A 22,345-nucleotide genomic window follows, 5' to 3' on the forward strand; every position below is an offset into this window, starting at 1 on the left:
ATTTGTTTTTCCTCTTCTTGCATAATCATATATTAAACCACTTATATAATTCTATTTCCTAAGCCACTAAAAATAAATGCACTGTATGTGAGATGAAAAACTGGTCTAACAATTATGTCTTTGGCTCACTTTATTGTGTTACAGCTCAGGTCCAGGTTGTTTGGAGGATCATCTCTCCCTTTATGAGACTTCTATGAGTGAATCTACATTGTAGAATTATAGTTTGACACTACTTTAAGTATCATTGCTCAATCCTATGAAATCCTATAATTTGTAGTTTGGTGAGGCAACATTATGCTTTGACAGATATAAAACTACAACTCCCACATTTCCATAGCACTGAGCCATGACAGTTAAATAAAATTTGGAAAATGTTTACAATATATAATAAATGCCATAAGAATTGTATAAGCTCAAAAATGTAAGGAACCAGTTGTCCCAATGCAAGAAGAATGGTTGATAAATATCTGTGAATAAGCCAATAGGGAAAAAAATTATTGTGCTGGTTAAAGGAGAAATCTTTGACTAGCTTTAAGAAAGACTGGGACTTGTTCATCATCTTTTCACATAAATGATGGGGGCATTTGTCAAGTGTATGATTTATGAATTAGTAGAGTGTTGCCTAAGGTAGAAGGGTGACTAAAGGTAGAAAGGAGAATACTAACAATGGATATTAATGATCAGATAGACAATGAGAAATTTGTAGATCTGTTGTTTATTTAGTTTTCATAATCTTGTAGTAGTAAATTGTGTGTATGGTATGTCTACATTGTTGAATTAATAATAATATAAAACCTTATTTATATCCTGCACCTATCTCTCCGAGGGGTCTTGGGGTGGTTTCCAACCGAAGAATGGCAAACATTCAATGCCATCATAAACCAACAGAAACAAATAAATAATCCAACCAAATACCAGAAATAAATCCACATATAACACAAAATTATATCACATAATCCAAAATTAAATATTAATATAACCGATCGATTACTTCACATCTAACATTAAAACACAACACAAATCTAGCCAAATCTAAAATTACTTTTCAAAATTATTAAATTTTTATGCAAGCAACAAAGTCAGGGTGACAGACTTTTAATGCAGTTTAAGATCACGTTAACTGCCATGGCTCAATGCAATGGGATTCTGGGAACTGAAGTTTTAAAAGCTCATTACCCTTCTCCTCCAAAGAGTGCAGGTGCCTTACCAACCTACAACTCCCAGGTTTCCTTTGCATTAAGTCATGGCAGTTAAAGTGGTGTCAAAGTATATTAATTCTGCAGTGTAGATGCACCTTTAGTAAGAGACAAACAATGTAAATGAGTTTTCTTAAGGACTGTTTATTGAATCAAAAGAAAATCAAAATATACAATTATGTAGAATTCAGGTGCTAGTTTAAATTATAATATTAGTTGTATTTGTATTTACTTTTACAGTAATGTACGTAGCAGGATTTCAGACAAATACTTTTAAACTTGATCACATATCAGGCAAAAGGGTGTCTAGTCTTACAATCTGGTGCTTTTAAAACAAGAGATTAGGTTTGGATATAGACATTAATGAAAACAAAAGATTTCTGAAAAATTAAAGTTTTCCCTCTCCACACAATGCAACCCTATGCATATCTGGCCTTAAGTAAATCCCATTGCATTCATTATTTATGTCTGAAATGAAATTAACACAAAAGTAAATAGTTAGTACTGTGATATAAAGAGCTTCAGGTCTGCCCCCTTGTGTTGCATTCTTGTTAATACTTTAATTTTTTTTCTTTTTATAAAGCTAATTTCCTTGATTTTATCACATCAAGGCAGAACTAGATAAGAATTAATCTGTACAGTTCAGACTTTTCAATAATATTAATAACTTGAAAATCAACTTGAAGAATACTCCTGAAGGTTTATGATTCAATTTCCTTTGTACTTATAACCATGAACAATGAATCTTTTTTTAAAAATCAATGTACATGTTATTAAAAAGGCATTTCTATGGTTGTTTTAAAGCTTTATCCTTGTTATTTTACACTTACATCATGTTTTCCTACAAAGAAAATCCTTCTCAACATATGCATCTAACCATAGTTATATTTAACCTTCTCCCATTTGTATTATGAAGTGAAATGAAATTCTAGATATGTTTGCTTAATCCTACTGTGTTCAATCCATCATACCTCTAAGTGCCTGTCTCTTTTAGGATTTTAGCCTTAGAGTGCTTACCTTAGTGATTAGAATGGCTCCCCACATCAGCTTTTCTAACACAATACATGCTTTTCTTCAACCATTATTATGCCCTATATTTGAATGAGCTATAATTAAGAGTCAGCTAGCAAACAAGGCATGCATTTTGATTGCAAACCATAGTTTGCAGAAGTCAGATGAATAAACCATGATTACGGCTGCTTGCTCAATCTCTCTGCTTTCCAGCAACTTTTATACAGACTGTCCAGTTTTGGACAATTGCTTTTGGCTTTATAAACTTTGGGACTATGAAGTAGTTATCAAAGCAGGGCTGTTCCTCATCACTTCAGTCTCTCATCCGCTTGTGTGCAATCTTGGTTTTTCATTTCAAGCATGCATTAAATGAGAGTTTAATCGTCTATATTCAGTCTTGATAATAGACACTGAACTTTGTTGGAGTTTCCTGGTTCAGGCATAGCAAGAAAAGTTGGTTTAATACAAGCTGAGATGGTATGTAAGATACAGACTTAGTGATCCAAAAAAGTAGCATTGCCAAGTTTTGTTTCTTTTCCAAACTGAACCTAAAATTGACAATCCCATATCAATCTCAGTGCAAGGTATATACAAACCTACTTCAGCTTCTCTCTAATCTAGTGGCATTTTAAGAAACACAGGGCAGGGATTTCATATCAGAAGGATTTAGGGGACACAGTTGATTCATCTCCTCACCCCTTAGAGTATAATCTTATGTTTTTTCCACCAACCTTTAAGCTATCCAACAGCCTACTAACCACCTTATCTTCTGTTTTAATAGCCTACCCATTATGCCTTTCTGACTTGCTGTTAGTTATGGGCTAAACTTTACATTAAAATATTGAAAATGTTCATAATTCTTTTCTTCATGCATGCCACTTGTTTTGCTTATTTGGAAATAGCAATTGGAAGTAGGAGGATGGGCAGATGGGTGGGTAGGAGCAAGAAATGATCCAAAACAAGTCATATTTTTTTGAACTGCAAGGAGACAAATGATGATGATCCAATGATTCTTAAGCTACTTCAGCATATTCATTACTTGGGTTTCACAAAAGGCACAATAGACACTGGATCTGTTTGTACTTGTGCATCAGACATCCGTTTGGGGCTCTGGAAAAAGAAACAGAAAGAAAGAGAGATATTTAAATATTCATGAAGGTGCTTAGACAATGTTTGATTCACACACAGGCATTTTGTATTCATGTTCAATCTATATTTGTAGGCCTCTTTCTACAGATATGAAAAAAGATTAGCTAGAGTGTTGCATACATTTCACACTAAAATTAATCCTTAGCATTCTATGCTAAGAATGACTTGTAAAATATGCAAATTGCTTCTTGGTTTTTAATATTTTTCTTGGTCTTATTAGTTATTAAAATCTCACACCCAAGTCACAAGAATCGACACCATTCTCACTTAAAGACTGTCTTTTTTCTTATATGCATAAGGACCATGAAATCATATAAATAAAAGCTGAGAATCTGTACCATTCTCAAGCTCTGCACTTTTTCTATACTTATGCAGAATTACAGAATATGGATTGCCCTGTGACCATTGCATTTAATAGCTCATGGTACAACCCCATTTTCTAAGGGTCAGAAGACATATCTTTTTTCATTTCATTCTCTTCATACAATTATCTTTATCCTGTCAGAATTTTCCCTTAAGAGCTCATGTAACTGAGCACAAGAAGGTGGTTTATCCACTTCTAATGCATCATCATTCTTCACAGTTCTTGTGGATACTACTTCAACAGCATTTGTTTGAGCTTTAAAGAAAATCTAAGTTTACAGATTGTTACCAAGCCATTTCTTGAGCTTTTTTTCCTTTCTTTTTCTTATGGCTGGGAGTTCCATTGGATCTTTCTAGTATGCTTTAATCTAGTGTCCAGTACTTAAATGATTTATAAACACACATGCACACATACAAACCCAAGCCCTGCCCGAAGGTTCACAATCTAAAAGAGATAACACACATGTAAAGGTAGTTGGAAAGGAAAAGAAGTGAGATGAAAAAATGCTGAACAAATCTTGCAGTCAGATTCACAAACCAAGACACATTACACAAAACCATTTTCAAGCTAATGTAATCATTTTCTAGCAGTAAAGTTCTCCTTACTTACAGACATACTGAAATGAACGAAATACTTTGCAGAACTATTTTTTAGCCCAAACGAAACAGAAGAACTTTGCATTTTTAGCGGCTGCTGGGATGTAGAAGTCTATATTTAGCTTCAGTTAAACCTCTCATATTGATTAAGACACTATCAATTTTCTAGTAATCTACCTTTCTTTTATAGATAGTACATTGTTTTGTGCCTTCAAGTAATTTTCAATGTATGGTGACACTATCATGCAATTTTCTGGGGCTGAGAGTGTGACTCGCACAATGTCAATAGTGTGTTTCTATGGCTGAGTGGAGAATCCAACTCTGGTCTCCATAGTTGTTAATACTCAAAACACTATTTTACAATTGTGATAATTTTCTTTTTGTTATAGAAACACGTTTAATTATAAGCCATGATGTTCTTTAGCAATGTCTGTTGACAGTAGCCAAATGATAACTGACAAAGAATACTGCATTAAAAATAAAATAAATTAGTGCCTGCAACAGTAGTGTGGTAGACACATGGATAGCCCCAAGGTCTTGTCCTGATTTGCACTTGCAGAGGAAGGAACTGGCAAAACCACCTCTGTGTTTTGCCCTATAAAATTCATGGAGTCACCATAAATCAGACAGGCAATTTGAAGGCACCCATACTTTTTTTATGCAAACTATTTTACTTCGTCCTACAGCAAGGAGGACAGTTAGCAGGGTCTATTTTCAACCCTTGAAGCTGACCTGGTCCTCAACAAATTCAGCCAAATGGCCGGGGGTTGGACTGAGTGGCACTTGTGGTATTGTCTATGATTCTGTGAAATACAATTGTAAATCCCAGTTGCAAATTTCTGGCATACATCTAATGCCCTGGAAGCAAACACTGAAGCTAATCCCATTCTGCTCATACATGATAAGATGCCACAGGTGGCAACTATGGCAAGGTCTTTAAAGAAAGATGAAACATAACGTACAAGACCCTTAAAAAACCCTCCGAAGGACTGTCTCTTCTCTATCCTCTTAGGGGTGTTTTCCTTTGCAGTATCCCCTCCATTTTGAAAGGAGGCTGTCTCCACTGTTTCTTGTTCCACAACATCTTGCAGGTCTTTGACTTCCTGCTTGTCGCCTTCCTGCTTACTCAGGGTCTCTGTTGAACTTGCTTGGCTTCTCTCGTCCAGGACGGGTTCTCTGTTCTCAGCCTGAGTCAAGGACCTGTCTGTGAAGTCTAAGGTCTAAAGCAGTTTCAAACAGTAGTTATTTGGGTCATTGTTGTGCAAAATAAGAAATGCATTTGATTTGGCAGGAAATTCCCCATAAATCAAGTAAAATTATCTCCCCACCCTCTTCATAGGCTCAGCTAGACTTTAGGAAAGTTGTTTTTTTTTTTAGACTACAACTACAAAAATGCTCTATTCAGTTGTAATCCAAACAAGTAAATTCTCCCAAATGTTGGCTTCTCCACAGCAAATGGTGGAAAAATGAACACTATTCATATTAGTGTTGACTTCCTTGGTATGTGGGCCAAGGGGGTACTGTTCAACATATTAACAAAGATTTTAACTCTGTCACTCTCATAGACATGAGTATCCTTTTTGACAATTATAAGGTTACTCTTGTGAACGAAAAAGTATAATTATTTCCACAGCATTTCCTTTTTTTTCTTTTAAAGAGCACTTTTTACACAACAAAAATATTATTCATGACCATAGGAAAGGCATTTTTACACAAGGCTTTGTCCAAATGGCTCCTTTATTGGCAATGGACTGTGCCACTTTAGCATTCCCAAACCACATATTCTAGCATATATTAGAACATACAGTGATTGGAAACAGGTTAAAATCAGCTTGTTTGTCTGAGCCTGTATGATCATAGGATTGTTATTTTCTATATCTGTACACTTGATGTTGAAATTGTTAAAAATAACCATTGACTGTATTCCATTCTGACATCCACCAACATTAGGCAGATAAGAATTCCATTTATAAGTAGTCAAATAAATAAATAGATAGATAACATCCAGTCTGGAGCCCAGAAAGTTGCCATTTGAACACAGTCCTAGAGAAAGAAAATGTTTACATGCATGCATGCAACAACATCAGCACTACAACAAACCAGAAACAATATTCTCATCACAAGCCATGCAGTATGAAACTAAAAGAAATACAAAGTGAAATATTTGAAAGATTAAAAGATAACCTACACCAAAATACAGAAAGGAAACGTTGTGAGAACAAATAGTGTAATATTACAAAAATCTACCAGCAAACAGACAAGGCATGCTTTTGATCAAGTAAATCCAATGCCACAGAAAGTTCTACATAGAAGTGCAAATGGGAAAATATGGCTTCTTTTTTCATTTTTTTTTTTCAAATGAGCAACAATTACAAGGCAGGTCACTATGACAGAGAGATAAGAAGAACAAGATATTTTCAAGGCTTAACATTCAAGAGAATTTACAAGTACAGAGAAATGGAACCAAATGACACTGTTCGTTGCAGTTGCTGCAGTTCCAAATTTAAACATTCATTAGATTTTTCAGTTTTGAGGAATTCAACTCTAAAGCAAGAAGAAAATGGCATGAAATTATCATAGTTACTGAATTTTTCAAGCCTTAGTTGATTTCTTGTTGCAACTTAAAAATTCTCTCCAGGAGTCTATTTATATGGTTAGCTTCTTCCTTTCATATCAGTTACTATAACACAGGAGTCATGGTTTAAACATTTGGATCTTGCCATTATATGCAAGGGATGCAATTTAACTTATGCCATTTTATTTAAATGCGACTTGAGCATCAAAAGCATGCTGTATGAATGTCCTCCTGGTCAGTCAGGAGGCCAATCAAGGTATAGGGTGGTAACCTGTGCTCAATGGGGTTACACTCCCCTTAAGCACAGGTTTGCAATTTGGGGGTCCTCCTGGACTCAGCACTAACCCTGTAAGCCCAGGTCTTGGTGGTGGCCCTGGAAGGCCTTTACATAGTTAAAGCTTGTGTGACAACTGAGCCCATACCTCAAAAAGCCTGATATTCCAGAAGGAACTGAAAACCTGGTTTATAAACCGGCTTTTGATAATGGTTAAACAGAATAATGCACAACTGTTGGAGGATTTAAATGGAATTAAATTTCTTAACTGGACTTCACTGGTTCCATCAACCAAAGCAGTAGCTGGCTGAGATATTTTAATTGCTTTTATATAATACAATCCCTGTTTATAGATGGATGATAAGTGTTAATTTAATATGATTTGGTTCACTTGTATCAAAGCTGGGTTGCAGCTAAACGTCAAAAAAACCAAGATTATGGCAGCAAGAATGATTGACAACTGGAAAATAGAGGGAGAAAATGTGGAGGCCGTGACAGACTATGCACCTAGAAATTTGTATTTCTAGGTGCAAAGATTACTGCAGATGCAGACTGTGGCCAGGAAATCAGAAGACGCTTACTTCTTGGGAAGAGAGCAATGTCCAATCTCGATAAAATAGTAAAGAGTAGAGACATCAGACTGGCAACAAAGATCCGCCTAGTCAAAGCCATGGTATTCCCTGTAGTCACCAATGGATGTGAGAGCTGGACCTTAGGGAAGGCTGAGCGAAGGAAGATAGATGCTTTTGAACTGTGGTGTTGGAGGAAAGTTCTGAGAGTGCCTTGGACTGCGAGAAGATCCAACCAGTCCATCCTCCAGGAAATAAAGCCCGGCTGCTCACTGGAGGGAAGGATACTAGAGACAAAGTTGAAGTACTTTGGCCATATCATGAGGAGACAGCAAAGCCTAGAGAAGACAATTATGCTGGGGAAAGTGGAAGGCAAAAGGAAGAGGGGCCGACCAAGGGCAAGATGGATGGATGGCATCCTTGAAGTGACTGGACTGACCTTGAAGGAGCTGGGGGTGGTGACGACTGACAGGGAGCTCTGGCGTGGGCTGGTCCATGAGGTCACGAAGAGTCGGAGATGACTGAATGAATGAACAACAACAACAACAATTTGTTTTACTATTGTTTATTGTTGTATTTTTCACATTTCTGAAAGCCACTCAAAGTCCCCTTGGTGAGATGGGGTGGGATACAAATAAAGAAGTTGTTGTTGTTATTATTATTATTATTATTATTATTATTATTATTATGTGTCTGTACATATACATACACACATTCAACATGCCTTTGGTATCTGCTGTAATTTGGTATCCCTTCATGGATACCAAAATCTGTGGATGCTCAAGTCCCATTATATACAATGTCACAGTTAAATGATTTCTCTAGTATAATATGGCAAAATCAAGATTTACTTTTGCAAATTTTATTCTTTGAGAATATTTCCGAGCTGTGGTTTGTTGAATCTTAAAATGCAGAATCCATGGCTACAGAAGGCTGATGACATTTGGTTCCAAAGGACTTGTTAAACAGCAACAATGTAACATTGCCACTTGAAATACAAAGATTATTAGAGAACAAAGACAGGATGGAATACAACATGCCAGAGAATGACCATGAAAAAGACAGTGCCTCATAGGAATCATTTGAAGTAATAATGCAAGATGAAACTTCAGAGCTTCATTTCAGTTGAACCCATCACCAAGGAAAGTGGGAATGATCCCATGCACTTACTTGGCGATCAGGTGCTTGCTCATTTACCTCTTCTGAAGGAACTACCTTTGCATCACTTTTGATTGACTAAAACAACAAGGGATTATATGCATTTCTCTTGTGCTGTTGCCGCGATTAAAACTTCCTAAGTGATGCCTGTTAGTCCCTCTTTTTATCTCTTTTTTGAAATTGCTAACAAGGTCAGGCAAAAAGCATACTTTTTCTCCCACTTTAAATGATGGGAACGGTTTTCAAGCTAGGAAGCTATTTGAAGAATTCCCCAGCTAGGAGGACTGCAGCAGTTTGCCTTTGCCTGAGCTTACTGGTAAGGGCAAGATATTGCCTCCTCCTTTTCTTTCCCTCCCGAGCAGTTGAGTGCAAATACTTTTTGCACTTTGAACTTCTTTTCTAGCACATGACATAAACTTAAGGCGGAGCAACAAAGTGAAAGGAGGAGAAAAATGGGATGTTTGCAAAACTGCTAAAAATAGAATAACAGTGGATTGATTGGGACTCTCCCTGTCAAACTGGGAAAGTTGGGTCATATGTTCTGCATATAACTGGAAAAGCCATTAGCCTCCAGTGAATGGCAATTATAATGCTCAAAGGAGGAAAGCTGTTTTGAAAAGTGTCTGCCCATGTTACAAACAGCTTGTAGTTCTTACCAATTTGAAGAATTTCCTCAAATTTGTTTTGGGAGTCTTCTCTTCTCCTTTGGACTTTGTTTCTGCAGCTTCCTGACTTCTGTTTTCCTCTTTAGCTGGGACTACAGGGGATGCTTCAATTTTTTCTGTGTTTATCACCTCAATGTCATCTGTTGGTGTCTGCAAAATATTCAGAACAAAAGTTAACAAATTAAATGTTTAGTCTTTAAGAGAAGATCATAATACTGTAATTGGAGATAATAGCTAACTGTATATATGTGACAGAAATATACAATGCAATAATAACCCTGTAATGTAACATCAAATGGCAGAAAGGGGAACATTGGAAGTTGTAATGCAATGAAATGAGATATCCAATATTTTAACAGAGCTACTAAATATAAAGCACACTATATTCATTTAAATAGTAGGAGTTAAATAAAGTCCTTTAAAACATTTAAAATAGCAAATATTGATGCTGTATGCTTTATAGATCTTTGATGGCATGTTGCCACAAGCAGCTACTTTAACCATCTTGCTTCTCTTGTTACCTGGCCAGTATTAATATTCACTCCTCCAAATCAGACATGCAGTCACCACTTATTTAGCTGCAGGTGTTGGTTCTCTTCCCAAAGCTGGATCAATCTTTAATAATACAGCAAAAAACTGTCTTTCATGACTTCATGTTGTTTAAAAAATAGCACAGGGTAGGTTTATATTACAGCTGTGCTGCTACAGCTGCAGCCCAAATGTGTTTTGTCTCTCACACTATACTCATGCAAGGGATTTAACTTAATTTATGATTAATTGCTGCATCCTGGTGATAAATATGGGCACCACAGCATTCACAGAAACATCAGGGTATTCTGTTACCTATGAAATTTAATGGACTATTCCTAGATTTGCCAAAGCAATCGACATCATCATGACCACTATCACCATCATAATGGAAATTAAAATGAAATTGCCTCTCATGCTGACAATGATGCTGGCTACTTTTGATGATATTCTGATGCCTTCACTTTGATTTTAGCTATTTATCATGTTATGGCACATTATTTTGGATATGTTTATATCCTTCTGCCTTTGTAGTGAACAGTAGGCAGGATAGACAATACTTTTCCACTTTATCCTCACAACAAATCTGTGAAATGGGTCAAGAGAGAGAAAAATACTAGCGCAAGGAAATTCCACGGCTCAGTGATGACCTGAAACTGGATACTCAGCTCCCAGGCAACATACATATATAGTAGGGCTGGGCGGTTTCATTTCGTTAATTTGTAATTCGTTAATAATTCGTTAATTTTTTTAATTACAAAACGATAACGAACCATTTTGGAGCAATTTTTTAAAAAACGAATTTTTAAATAGTTTTGTAAATGCTTCGTATTTCGTTATTGTATTCGTTTCGTTATTGTTTTGAGGTCGTTTTGTTATTATTTCCGCATGTCTGGGGCAAGTTTTATGGTTGTTTTTTGTTTAATTTGTGAAGAAAAAAATAATATCACACCAACAGTCAACAACAGAGGGAGAGGGAAGCTTCAGAAGTTTTTGGAGGTTTTTTAGCGTATTTCGCGGTCGCGTCCGCCATTAACGAATCGATTCGTTATTGTTTCGGAAATTGATTCATTAATGTTTTGTAATTTTTTTCACATTTACGAAATTTCGTAAATATCGAACTTTTTAAAAGGAAAATTTTGTAATTATTTTAAATAACGAAACGCAAAACCCCCCAAAAAACGAATTGATTTTAGAAACAAATTTTTCCGTTGTTACCCAGGCCTAATATATAGTCTGTATGTTGCTTTATTTCTTATTAAGTGTACTCAAACATTATAGATAAAACTGGCATAACACCCGAAAAAGGCATAATGAAACAAGGGAAACAACCTGGGAGACCTTGTTGTGTTGCTGTTCCTGGCATTATGAGTTATTGAAGAATCTACTTTAATATAGAAGTCGTTATTTTGGAAGTTGGATTTTTTTTTACTACCACTGATATTGGACTCAAGACCTTTCATAGCTCCAGGACTTATTAGGACTTGCTGTTTCTATATGCTTTTCTTTATACCTGTAACTTATTTGTAAATAGTATACCCTTAGTTGAATTATGAGAAATGCACTTTTCCTGCTGTGAATTTTGAAGTCTTCTTGACATAGTAATACAGCATGAAGTAACTTACTCTGAGATAGAGTTTGCGAGTCACATGCATACATTGTTTTGTTGGTTGTTGCCATAGATATCTGTGCATTACACACACTGACAACTTTAATCAACACACTATCTCTGTTTCTTAAGAGATTCAGTGTGATTGAATCTTTCAGTTTGTTTTTAAAAATGCATATACAATTTTAAAATCCACATGTTTTACTTTTGTGGATTTGATTATTTGTGGATTTGAGTAATATGGCCTCACTAGGAGTCTCTAGGTCCTCCAGTGCAACTTCTGATGGAAATTAACAATAGAGTTCTGCCAGAAGACCTGGAGATTCCTACAGAGAACAGCTCTTCAGTAATCTCTCTGTTCTCTATCACACTTCTATGAAAGTTGACCATAAAGTTACACTGAAGTACCTAAGATTTCTAGAGAGCTGTTCTCTCAAATTCAAAAAAGTGTTTTTATTTGGTTCCCCACCCACTTTTATGAGGGAAAGAGAAAGGTCTAATGTTTTATCTAGAGTTAGGATAAGACATGGATTTTGGACCAAAATCGCAGTTACCTTTTTCCGAAAGAATTTACTTAAGGGTGTGGGTGTTGATTGAGACCTCTCTTTTGTCACCTCTTTTGGAGCCTCGTTAGTGATCACCACTGTTGCTGTTGCTTGTTGCTGAACTGGAGGTTCAGGGGCTTTTATGTTCTGCTTTGCTGCTAAATTTTCCTGTGGTGGAGGAATGTTTATTTCTGTTTTCACGATAGGTGTGGTGGTTGCAGGTTGCTCAGTAATCTAAAAGACCCATGAAAAAAGAATAAGTAAACCAAAAGACAAATTTTCAGCAATACCAATGGTAGCATGTACTATACGTAATGACAAAAATACAGTTCAAGCACACCCATAGAACTGGTACAGACTATCTGGGTTGGAAAGAATCTTCCAAAAATATGTTTAAAAATGAATGAATGTCATCTTATAGTCTAATGGGAATCTTTAGAGTTCAAAATTATTTCTGTGCAAAATTTATAAGGTTTTGCGGTGCAGAAAATAATATTTCTTCATAGAAATGCTATTTTTTGAGCACACAAAATATTTTCTGCACAGAAATTGCTGTTTTCCATTAAAAAAGCTGAATAAGCCCTGGATAGGACTACACAGTTTTCAAAGATTTTTTTCACAGCAGAAAGTAAATTGTTAAAATTGTTTTCTTTGAGAATGGAACTTTACAAATAATTACATTGCTACAGGCAGTTTTGCATATTCACACAAAGTCCAGGAATATATCTCCCATGGATATGGGGAAGTGGGTCATACTGTAGAAATCAAGCATAGCAATAAATACATCTTGAAAACAATTCAGTCTACAAACTGCAGGGTTTATGTGAAATATGTTATAAGAAGGATAAAGATTCCATTATTTATTAGACCAAAAGTGGTGGCATCCTTACATCAATAAATAAGCAAGGTTGGCATGCAAGCTTTTCAACAGTGTTACTCACTTTGGTATCTTCTGTCTGTTGGGCATCTTTCTTTACCTAAAATGGGGGAAACACATGCCCACAATTCATTTGGGGAAATAGTCATTCCAATACTCTTCGGACTGCCATGGGATTACTTTCAAGGGTCCAATATGAACAAGTTTATACAATCATTTTCCAGTGTGGTTAATCTAATGGAGTCACTTTAGATTGAAGGTTGCATGGTGGTTGATGTTGTATTTATGTCAACAAATACTGAGCCTGCTGATATTGTGAACCAGTCATGTTGGAATCCGAAACTACAAATGTCTTTTAAGCATTCTTGTTAATAATCAAGATGGGAGGAAATACATTTTAAGATAATCTGGAGGAAGTGGTAAGGGAGAACTTTTCCAATAATATTACAACTAGAGTCATCCAACAAAATTAAGTTAAGATTCAGGAAAATCAAAGGACATACTTCTTCACCAAGTGCATTGTCAAACCACCACACAATGTATTGGTGAACACTATCTTTGATAAATTAATAAGGATTTGACAAATTCATGGGAAATAAAGCTTCTAATGGCCACTATTTCTCATGGCTATACATGACCTCCAGTACAATTGCAACAGGCTCCTCAATATCACTTGTGGGGAAACATGACCATGGGATACTGCTGATCTCATGCCATTTTTCTGAGCTTTACAGAGGCATTTGGTTCAGCATGTACGACAGAATGCTGGATTAGATGGGCCTTTGGATAACAAAATCAATATATTGATACTTGCCTAGGCATCATCCAATGAAGATTAATTATCTCCATCTTGTTGGAAAGTATTTTCTACCTTGTAATTATCAAGATGACTTTTCTAGGTCCATTGTGAAGTTATTTGAGTGATCTTATTGAAATAGGATCATTTTTGAACCTATGGTAAGCTTTTAAAATTTCTACCATGAATTTCTCATATAAATTTGTGAAAACCTTGTGTAATCCCAATGCAGCAATGCAGTCTATTATTATCTATGCTACTTCAGGGATAACAGCTTTCAGTTAGTATTTAACAAAAATGCATGAAAAAACAATTACAAAACAAATGTAGGTAAGTTGGTCCATGGGGAAAAATCCACAGTTCGACAGTACCCTTAGGTGATTTTTATAAAGGTATTCTCTGACTATGGATTGAAACACAGTATTATCTTTGGGAAGGGAAACAGATAATGACATTGACTTTAAGAATTATGAAATATGACAAAGGAAGGAATGTGGATTACTGATGCTTCCTACTCTATTTTTTTTTAAAAAAAACCTCAATTATGTCTTCTCATCCCAGTGGTATGTGATACAAGGAGGACTGACCGGTGGTTCACTTCTCCATTCTATTTTATAGCGTTCAACGTGGACAGAAACATTTCCCTCTCTCCTGAGTTACATGCCTTTCCGATCTATGTGTATGCATAATTGTGTAGGGTAAATGTATGTTAAATTGCACATGAACCAGGCAATTTGTAGGACTTCCTGGTTCATGTTCAATTTAAAATTAGGAATCATAAGAGTGGGAGTGGGGGGAGAGATTTGAGGTTAGCCATCAACAGTGGGACCAGATCCATCTCATCTTGGAGGCAAAGAAGGATCCACCCTGGTTAGTACTTGGTTGGGAAACTGCAAACAAATACTAGGTGATGCAAGCTATATTTCAGAGGAAGGATCTGACAAACCCTCCTTTGATTATTCCTTGCTAATAAAACTCAATGAAATAAATGATTTTGCTGTAATTCAATAGGTGACTTGAAGGCAAGCACACACGCATCATCAGCAGCAGCAGCACCCAGGTCTTCTTTTTCTGGTGTTGTGCAGGAGAAGACAAATGTGAGTCATTGTATAACATGTGGAGCTGCCCATACCCAATCTACCATCTTTTGACCATAATTATATGAACTAAACCCAGCAATGCTACAATATATACAAAAAATGTCAAGTGAGTAAGAACCATCCTCTTCATACCAATGGCAAGGAATTCTCTGTAGGTATCAAATGTCAGAGGAGCCATGCAGTCATGCCGGCCACATGACCTTGGAGGTGTCTGTGGACAACGCTGGCTCTTCTGCTTAGAAATGGAGATGAGCACCATACCCCAGAGTCAGACACAACTGGACTTAACGTCAGGGGGAAACCTTTACCTTTACCTATCAAATGTCAGGGATAGATATGATGCCATTTGGCTGGCAACTGTTACAAACAACATTCTGGGCTAGATGCTGATGAATCATGATTGGTTGTATGTCATTGTCCACACACAATCCTTACTAGCCTGAAATCTATCTGGAACCCAAGTCAGCTGTTGAGAACCTAGTTAGATATGAAGAGAAGTTGATCAACACTATCACTCTTTACATAATCTGGAATCCTGACTCCTGTCTGTCAGCCATTCTTATACTAACAATCTACATTGGCCCTAATAAAATCTACTTTGACCTATTTTCAGTCATTTCTTTACAGGTGTGGTTATGACCGTAGGTACAGTCGAGAATCCGCTTGGTTACTCATGTTGGTGTGAATAGGGTTTTTACCAGCAAAAGTACTTCTATGGGCATTGCATATGGAGGTATCTAATACTTTATTGTGCAATTGTTGTGCCTCCCTATACAATACAGTTAGGCATTGTCAGATACAGAAAGTCTACACTGATCTTAGAGGGCTATCCTACTCGGACAACAAGGGATAGCCTAAGTAAGTAAGTACAGAGAGTCTTCATACTCCTGGACATCTGCATAAGCATACTGATGGGGCTTTATATTCTGCCACTACTAAATAAAATCTTTTTTTAAAAAAAACAAACAAACAGAACATCTGTTTTTATTGCTTATGACAGATGAATTCAGGGTGCGCTCTGTGGCTGAGAAGGAATCACAGAGAGAGACTCTACACACTTAGATGCAGCCGTGTATAGAGATAACCTCAATATTTACCTAAGCTGAGTCAGTTGTGCAATTACTTTGAAATAATGTACAATGTCTACTGAGTAATTTCAAAAACAGGATATTCATTTAAGTAATTGCTTATCGAACACTTATATATCATTTTCTCCAAAGATTAAAAAGTGTTCCAAATTCAAATGAAAGAAAATTTATTCTTCGTATCAGAAGCGAACTGAGGGAACTCATGTAATGTATTTAAAAACACAAAAAAACTTTAAAAACTTGACATTATACTAAACGTCCTTTGACCAGTAGCTGGCAACACTAGTGCCTCTAGTGTTGTTAGAAAGAGGTCCTCCATTGCGCATGTGACAGGGCTCAGACTGTATTGTATTAGGTGGTCTGTGGTTTACACAAAGAAATAAACCAATCTGTCTATGTTCTTTCTATCTTATCTGATACTTTTGGAAGAGTAAAAATCAATATATTCATACAGTGAAAGGCTATGAAGGTATGAGGAGGAACTGCTGTCTCCATTATGGTAATAGCTTTTTTAACACATCTGTTTTAAAACCATTGGTCAATTTCTTAGGCAATATCTGCATTCTAATACAGTATTTCCATTCTATTTAACTTTGAATTCATTGCTCCATTGAAATCACCACTCCCCAGATTTTATCCTTCTATAAATCCACCAATTACTTTTGTCAGCTTTTTAGAGGACAATGTCAATTCGTATTAAATACAATATGCAAAATAATTTTTCAATAACTATATATAATACCTTTCTAGAACACACGCGTAACATTCCTATCTCAAAAATTCTGTCATAAGGATATACTATGAAAAAGAAAGCCACGCCAAATAGTACCAAGGGATCTTCCTCAAGTCTTTCTTCAGGAAGAAATTAATCAATATGTTGGAAATTTAGATTTTCTAATAGTCAAACTTTTCATTTTAAGCATGAAATGCCCATGCTGAAATAGTCTTTCCTTCTAGAAACCTTTTGAGGGGTTCCCAGTCTTTCCCAAACTCTGAAGGTTCTTTCGACTGAAGGTATCTTATTGGAATGTCCATCTCATCCACCTCCGCCACTTTCACAATCAATTCCTTCAATTGTAAATTGGTGTTTCCTCCAATTTACAAGCTTGTGAATAAAGCTCACAGCAGTTGTCATCAGGGTGAAGAGTTGGACATGTGACTTCAAAAATGACCTGTTATTCCTAGTAGGAATGCCTCTGGGTTCATGGGTATTTTTAGCTTTAGTACTTTTTCAATTGTTTTTATGATCTGAATCCAAAAGTTTTTTTTCCTTCTTGCAAAACCACTACATAGGGAAAAATGATCCTGTTGCTTGTTTGCATTTCCAACAAGTGTTTTTCAATTATGGCTGCATTTTGGCTATTTTAACAGGTGTCATAGAAATTTTCCAGAAGTGAATTTTTACTGTCCAGAGATATTCCCAGGCTTCTGTTGAGCCTTCTTCATTTTTGTATAGATCTTGGTAAAAGTCTTTAAGATGTTGTTTTATCTTTTGTTCTTCTTTAATTTCTTTATCTTTGTGATTTGATGAAATTTTATATTGATTTTGATGTATTTTTGATTTATTTGAAATTGTTTGCAATATTTGGTGTGAATAGGGTTTTCACCAGAAAACATACTTCTATGGGGATTGCACATGGAGGTATACTTTCTTGTGCAACTGTTGTGCTTGCCTGCACAATACAATAGGGCACTATCAATTTACAGAGAAGTATACTGGTGGGGCTTTATGCTCTGCCACCACTAAATAAAACCTTAAGTGTAAACTTTTTTCTTGACCATAAATGAGATTGACTTTTCTTGGCAACAAAAGTATCCCACAATGATGATGGTTACAGCGTATTCCCCCTTTGGGAATGTGTAGATTTTTTCTTTTTAAAAAACAAACCAATTCATTTATTTCTTAGCAATATTCAAAATAAATATACATATTATTATGTAAACCTCCTACATCCACAAATTCCATGTGGGCACGAGGGTGAAATTCTTGTACTAAAAAATCAATTTCTTTTTCCATACATGGCTTAAGGGTCTTTGTCTCTATGCATTCCTCAGGCCATAATGCATCATTATTTCCCTCTAGCTCTCCACTTGGCAATGGAAAAAAATATTGACATAACATGTAAATTTAAGGAGGTTATGGCTAGCATTATATATATTTATTCAAATGCTATAATCAAAATTCAGTACTCCAATGTAAAGGATGCATTAATTCTAGTTCTTTACTGCTGATTTACCCCAGCAGGATTTGCTCCATAGAAACCTATATGAGTTCCATCATCAGCACTATGGATTCTATATATAATAAACTGTCTTAAATTTGAGGAGCATGGATTTCTTTTGCTGGATATATTTGAATAGGCATTGATTGCCCATTGAAGTTATGTGGGGGAAAGTAGATCCATTGAAGATGACTTTCAGTTCTAAAATGCTATGGTATTATGATAGTCCATTATCAGGTGTTTATTATCCAACAGCAAAACATCTGACAATGGACTATCATAATACCATAGTATTTTAGAAAGTTATTTCTGAAAGTTATTTAATATGTTAGGGAGAAAAAAACTTACTATGAACACTCCAGAAGTATAGTACTACTTATGTTTTTCTGGCAGAAAAAGGTTCAAAAGCAGCCCACCCCCATATTCTCTTGGAGAAAGCAATAGGGAATTCTTGAAAATGTGGCAGCAAAATATTACAAAAAGATGTTTTATTGATTGGATCAGTGCAGCTGAGTATGTTTAGCCTACAGAAGAGAAGGCTGAGAAGAGACATGATAGCCATGCATAAATATGTGAAAAGATGTCATAAGGAAGGGGGAGCAGGCTTGTTTTCTGCTGCCCTGGAAACTAGGACTTGGAGCAATGAGTTCAAATTACAGGAAAGGAGATTGCACCTGAACTTTAGGAAGAACCTCCTGTGTGTAAGCGCAGTTCAGCAGTGGGATTCTCTGCCTCGAAGTGTGGTGGAAGCTTCTTCTTTGGAAGCTTTTAAACAGAGGCTGGATGGCCATCTGTCAGGGGTACTTTTATTGTGCTTTTCCTGCTGCTGGCAGGGGGTTGGACTAGATGGCCAGTTATTATTCTGTGATTCTAATTTAAGATCCTTGTAAATGTTCTTACAATGGCAAGCACTCAATCTGTTGCCTGTTCAAGATCAATACACGAACAAATCACAGACATGGGCTACTAAAGAGATTATCAAGAACAAATCTGTGCTCTACTTCTTTATTGGAGAGTAAGCATTATTCAAAACTATCTGTTGGGTGGGTAGAAACACCAGAAAGGAAGAGAATCATGGCTTGACACTATTCCTCCAGATAGACATTCTAGACTTCATGGCTTATCCTTGAGTTACAGGGTCTCAATACTTTTCTGCAGTCCTCAGGATGAAGTGGAGGAATCTCAGGATAAGAGCACAGTTTTGAAATGTGTGTTTGTGTGTGTGTGCAGATTCCACACTGGCTAAATTTGGCATTTATTGTTTGAATTGCATACTATGTGCACTGTGGTTGATGCATTCTTATTGGCAACACAAGTATGGGCCTTGTCACATCATACTTGTAATATCTGCATCTCCTTTCTCTGCCATGACATCACAAGGATGTTTCCCTAGATTTTAGATTTTTGTGTTGAAATTTTAGAACTTGGGACCGTCCTGACTTTCCAATCATATTTCCACTTCTTCTGCAATGTGAAGATAATTATTGCAATGCATTCATTTTTGTAAAGATGATCAAGAAGCAACATGCAGAATTCTTTGTCCATTTTGAATGCATTGTCTAGTCTTACAAAGAACATTTTAATAAACTTAATTGTCACATCGAAATTTCTGATTAATGGTAACATGTGTTTTGTTAGTCACAAAGAGGCTTGTTATAATGCACAGGACATGGTTGTTATGTTGTTATCAATGGGACTCTTTCAAAGTTTCGCTGAACCCTGAATTCACAGAAGTTACTCGAGGGACTCCAAAATTGAGGTCCTAGCCTCATCTGGCTTTTGCTGGAGGGTGAGTATTAAAATAGATTTTGATCTCTATACATCCTGATAATTACAGTTTTCCATCCTGGATTAACCTTCTTAAATATCATCTGTTGCTATTCAGGGTTCAGTTCTACATGTTGCTGTACCAACCTTATGCCTAAACAGTTTGCTAAATGTGTTGTGTCCTAATCTGGGACTTTCTGGCTTCTTTTTCTTCGGACTTTTCTTAGGGGAGTCAGCTGCTTTCTTCTCAGGAACCTGCCCACCGGGACATGTTTGGGAACCCTTTTTGCGAGTAACATCAACATCAGTTAAAATTCAGTCTTCCCTGAATGCTCCAGTTTCCTTTGGCTCACAACATATAGCAACAAAATAGTATAATAGAAGAGTGGAGGAAAGTTACTTTTAGGGACCAAAATTACATTTTTCAAATGTTTTTTTGGGGTTTTCTGGGAACCGTGGTTCAAAAAGTAACATTTCTACACTTGGTAAAGTAGTACTCAAATATTTGCATGGACCCTGCCATGCCTAGAGAATTCTTCAATTCTGCTTTTGGTTCCCTCAAACAATATAAAATTTAGCTGGAAATTCATAATATAGTCTGTTTAGTATAATTTTTACTATAAGAAGCACAACTGCACATATCAACAGTTGCATATGCACTATTTTGATTATGCGTCCTTAAGGAAGATTTTAGGCTTATTAGAACTGACTCATCTGTTGAGGAAGTACTACATATTTTCCATCAGATGGCAACACATTCTTTGGACATGGTCTAAAGCACACATTGAGCTCATGTGATGAAACATAGCCCTGAATGAACACAATCTAGAACACATAGTTCTGTGACCCAATTGCAGTGGAAGACCAATTACATTTGGCAAGCTCTTTTTCGTGGAATTTATTCTACCATTTCCACCAATCAAGAAATCATTGATAAAAATTTAAGAAACACCAGGTTTCTCCAAAGCACATTTAAAATGATTGTTGCACTAAAAATCTATTTATTTAAAGAGAAGTGTAATAATTCATAGTGCTGGCCTTGAGTTTTAAAGCCACGGATAGTGTGGGACCAGGGTATTTGACATAATACTGCCCTTCATTCAACACTGCCTTTACATGAAGATCCGTTTGAAGGCTCCTATATCTCATGGCCAAAATCATAAATGCCATGCCACAACCCACCTTAAAAGCCAATAGCCATATAAAATGAAGTCTGTCCCACTGCCAATCAGAGAGAAAGCTATAGGAAAACACCACTTCCAAACCTCCTCCAGCCCAGTGATTCACCCAAAATGCCATTTAGATCAATGGTAGTCCTAAGTAATTTACAACATCCCAGGGATCAGAAATGTTTGAAGTCAACAGTCTTTGGCCATTTCAACCAAATAGAACTGCACATTTCGTATTTTTTATATATATTGAATATAGATGGGCATGGCATTTAAGAATGCCAGCCTTTCAGAAAAACGGACATTCAGACTCACTCTGCGCACACCCTACATGAAACCCAATTAATTTTTGGTAAATGTAAAGATAAACAAATTCAGATCTCTTTGTTTGGACCCTCAATTTTTAAAAACCTTTTAATATCAAGAAGTACAGTGAATGGAAAGAAAACGGTGTGTGCATAACAGCAATTGCTAGCAATCAGCCCTGTAGGACAGAAACAAACTGTGGTCTGCCAACTCAACTCTGGTCTTTTGGTCTACAAGCTCAATACTATTTCTCATACTGCTCTCACAAAGCTAGCTTCTAACCAAGACAAGTATTTCTTTCATTCCTAGACCCTGTACCATCCACACTGAGACAAGAGAGTCTACTCCATATTATAATGCTGAGTCAATGTGGATTTCAGCTCTTCCAAGCCACTGGTTCTTATCACATGGAGCTAAGAGGTGGCTTTAGGAAAGCACATTAGCCTTGCACTACAGTAGAATGCACAAAAACGTTATTGCTAAAAATAAACATTATACTGGTTTTGGCAGGTACTATATGGGCTTTGTTTGTCATAAATTACTGGATGGCTCCAATAGGATATGCAAATTTCACTGGAAAATTACAAAGGCATACTGTATCTATTTCCATAGTGGCTGGTGGTTCCCATGTCAATCCATTTCTGATTTTAGGCTAAATATTACCAGAGTTGTTCAGGGTGCTGAACCTATTTTGTTGATTCAGTACCTTGGAAATATCATTGAAATTTTAGTCTAAAGTCTGGAATGGATGCATCGCCCCACTGAAATGGAGTCCCACACA

General features: G+C 36.3%; 1 protein-coding gene across 4 annotated transcripts in view; it reads right to left on the minus strand.

Annotated features, from left to right (window-relative positions):
• Positions 1 to 1,320: 1,320 nt before the first annotated feature.
• Positions 1,321 to 22,345, minus strand: part of BCAS1 (brain enriched myelin associated protein 1) — a 56,698-nt gene continuing 35,673 nt past the window's right edge. Inside the window, exons 7-13 of one of the 4 annotated variants that reach the window (XM_060772086.2) lie at positions 20,237 to 20,371; positions 13,181 to 13,216; positions 12,249 to 12,473; positions 9,549 to 9,707; positions 8,905 to 8,970; positions 5,279 to 5,536; positions 1,321 to 3,317 (exon numbers count right to left, since the gene is read on the minus strand). In XM_060772086.2, coding sequence (XP_060628069.2) covers positions 3,243 to 3,317; positions 5,279 to 5,536; positions 8,905 to 8,970; positions 9,549 to 9,707; positions 12,249 to 12,473; positions 13,181 to 13,216; positions 20,237 to 20,371 — 954 coding nt within the window. In that variant the 3' untranslated portion in view covers positions 1,321 to 3,242. The remainder of the gene's footprint in view (positions 3,318 to 5,278; positions 5,537 to 8,904; positions 8,971 to 9,548; positions 9,708 to 12,248; positions 12,474 to 13,180; positions 13,217 to 20,236; positions 20,372 to 22,345) is intronic. The other 3 variants (XM_060772088.2, XM_060772087.2, XM_060772089.2) reach the window with 3 other exon arrangements.

The sequence above is a fragment of the Anolis sagrei genome, chromosome 4 (assembly GCF_037176765.1).
Source record: "Anolis sagrei isolate rAnoSag1 chromosome 4, rAnoSag1.mat, whole genome shotgun sequence".
Lineage (NCBI taxonomy): Eukaryota > Metazoa > Chordata > Lepidosauria > Squamata > Dactyloidae > Anolis > Anolis sagrei.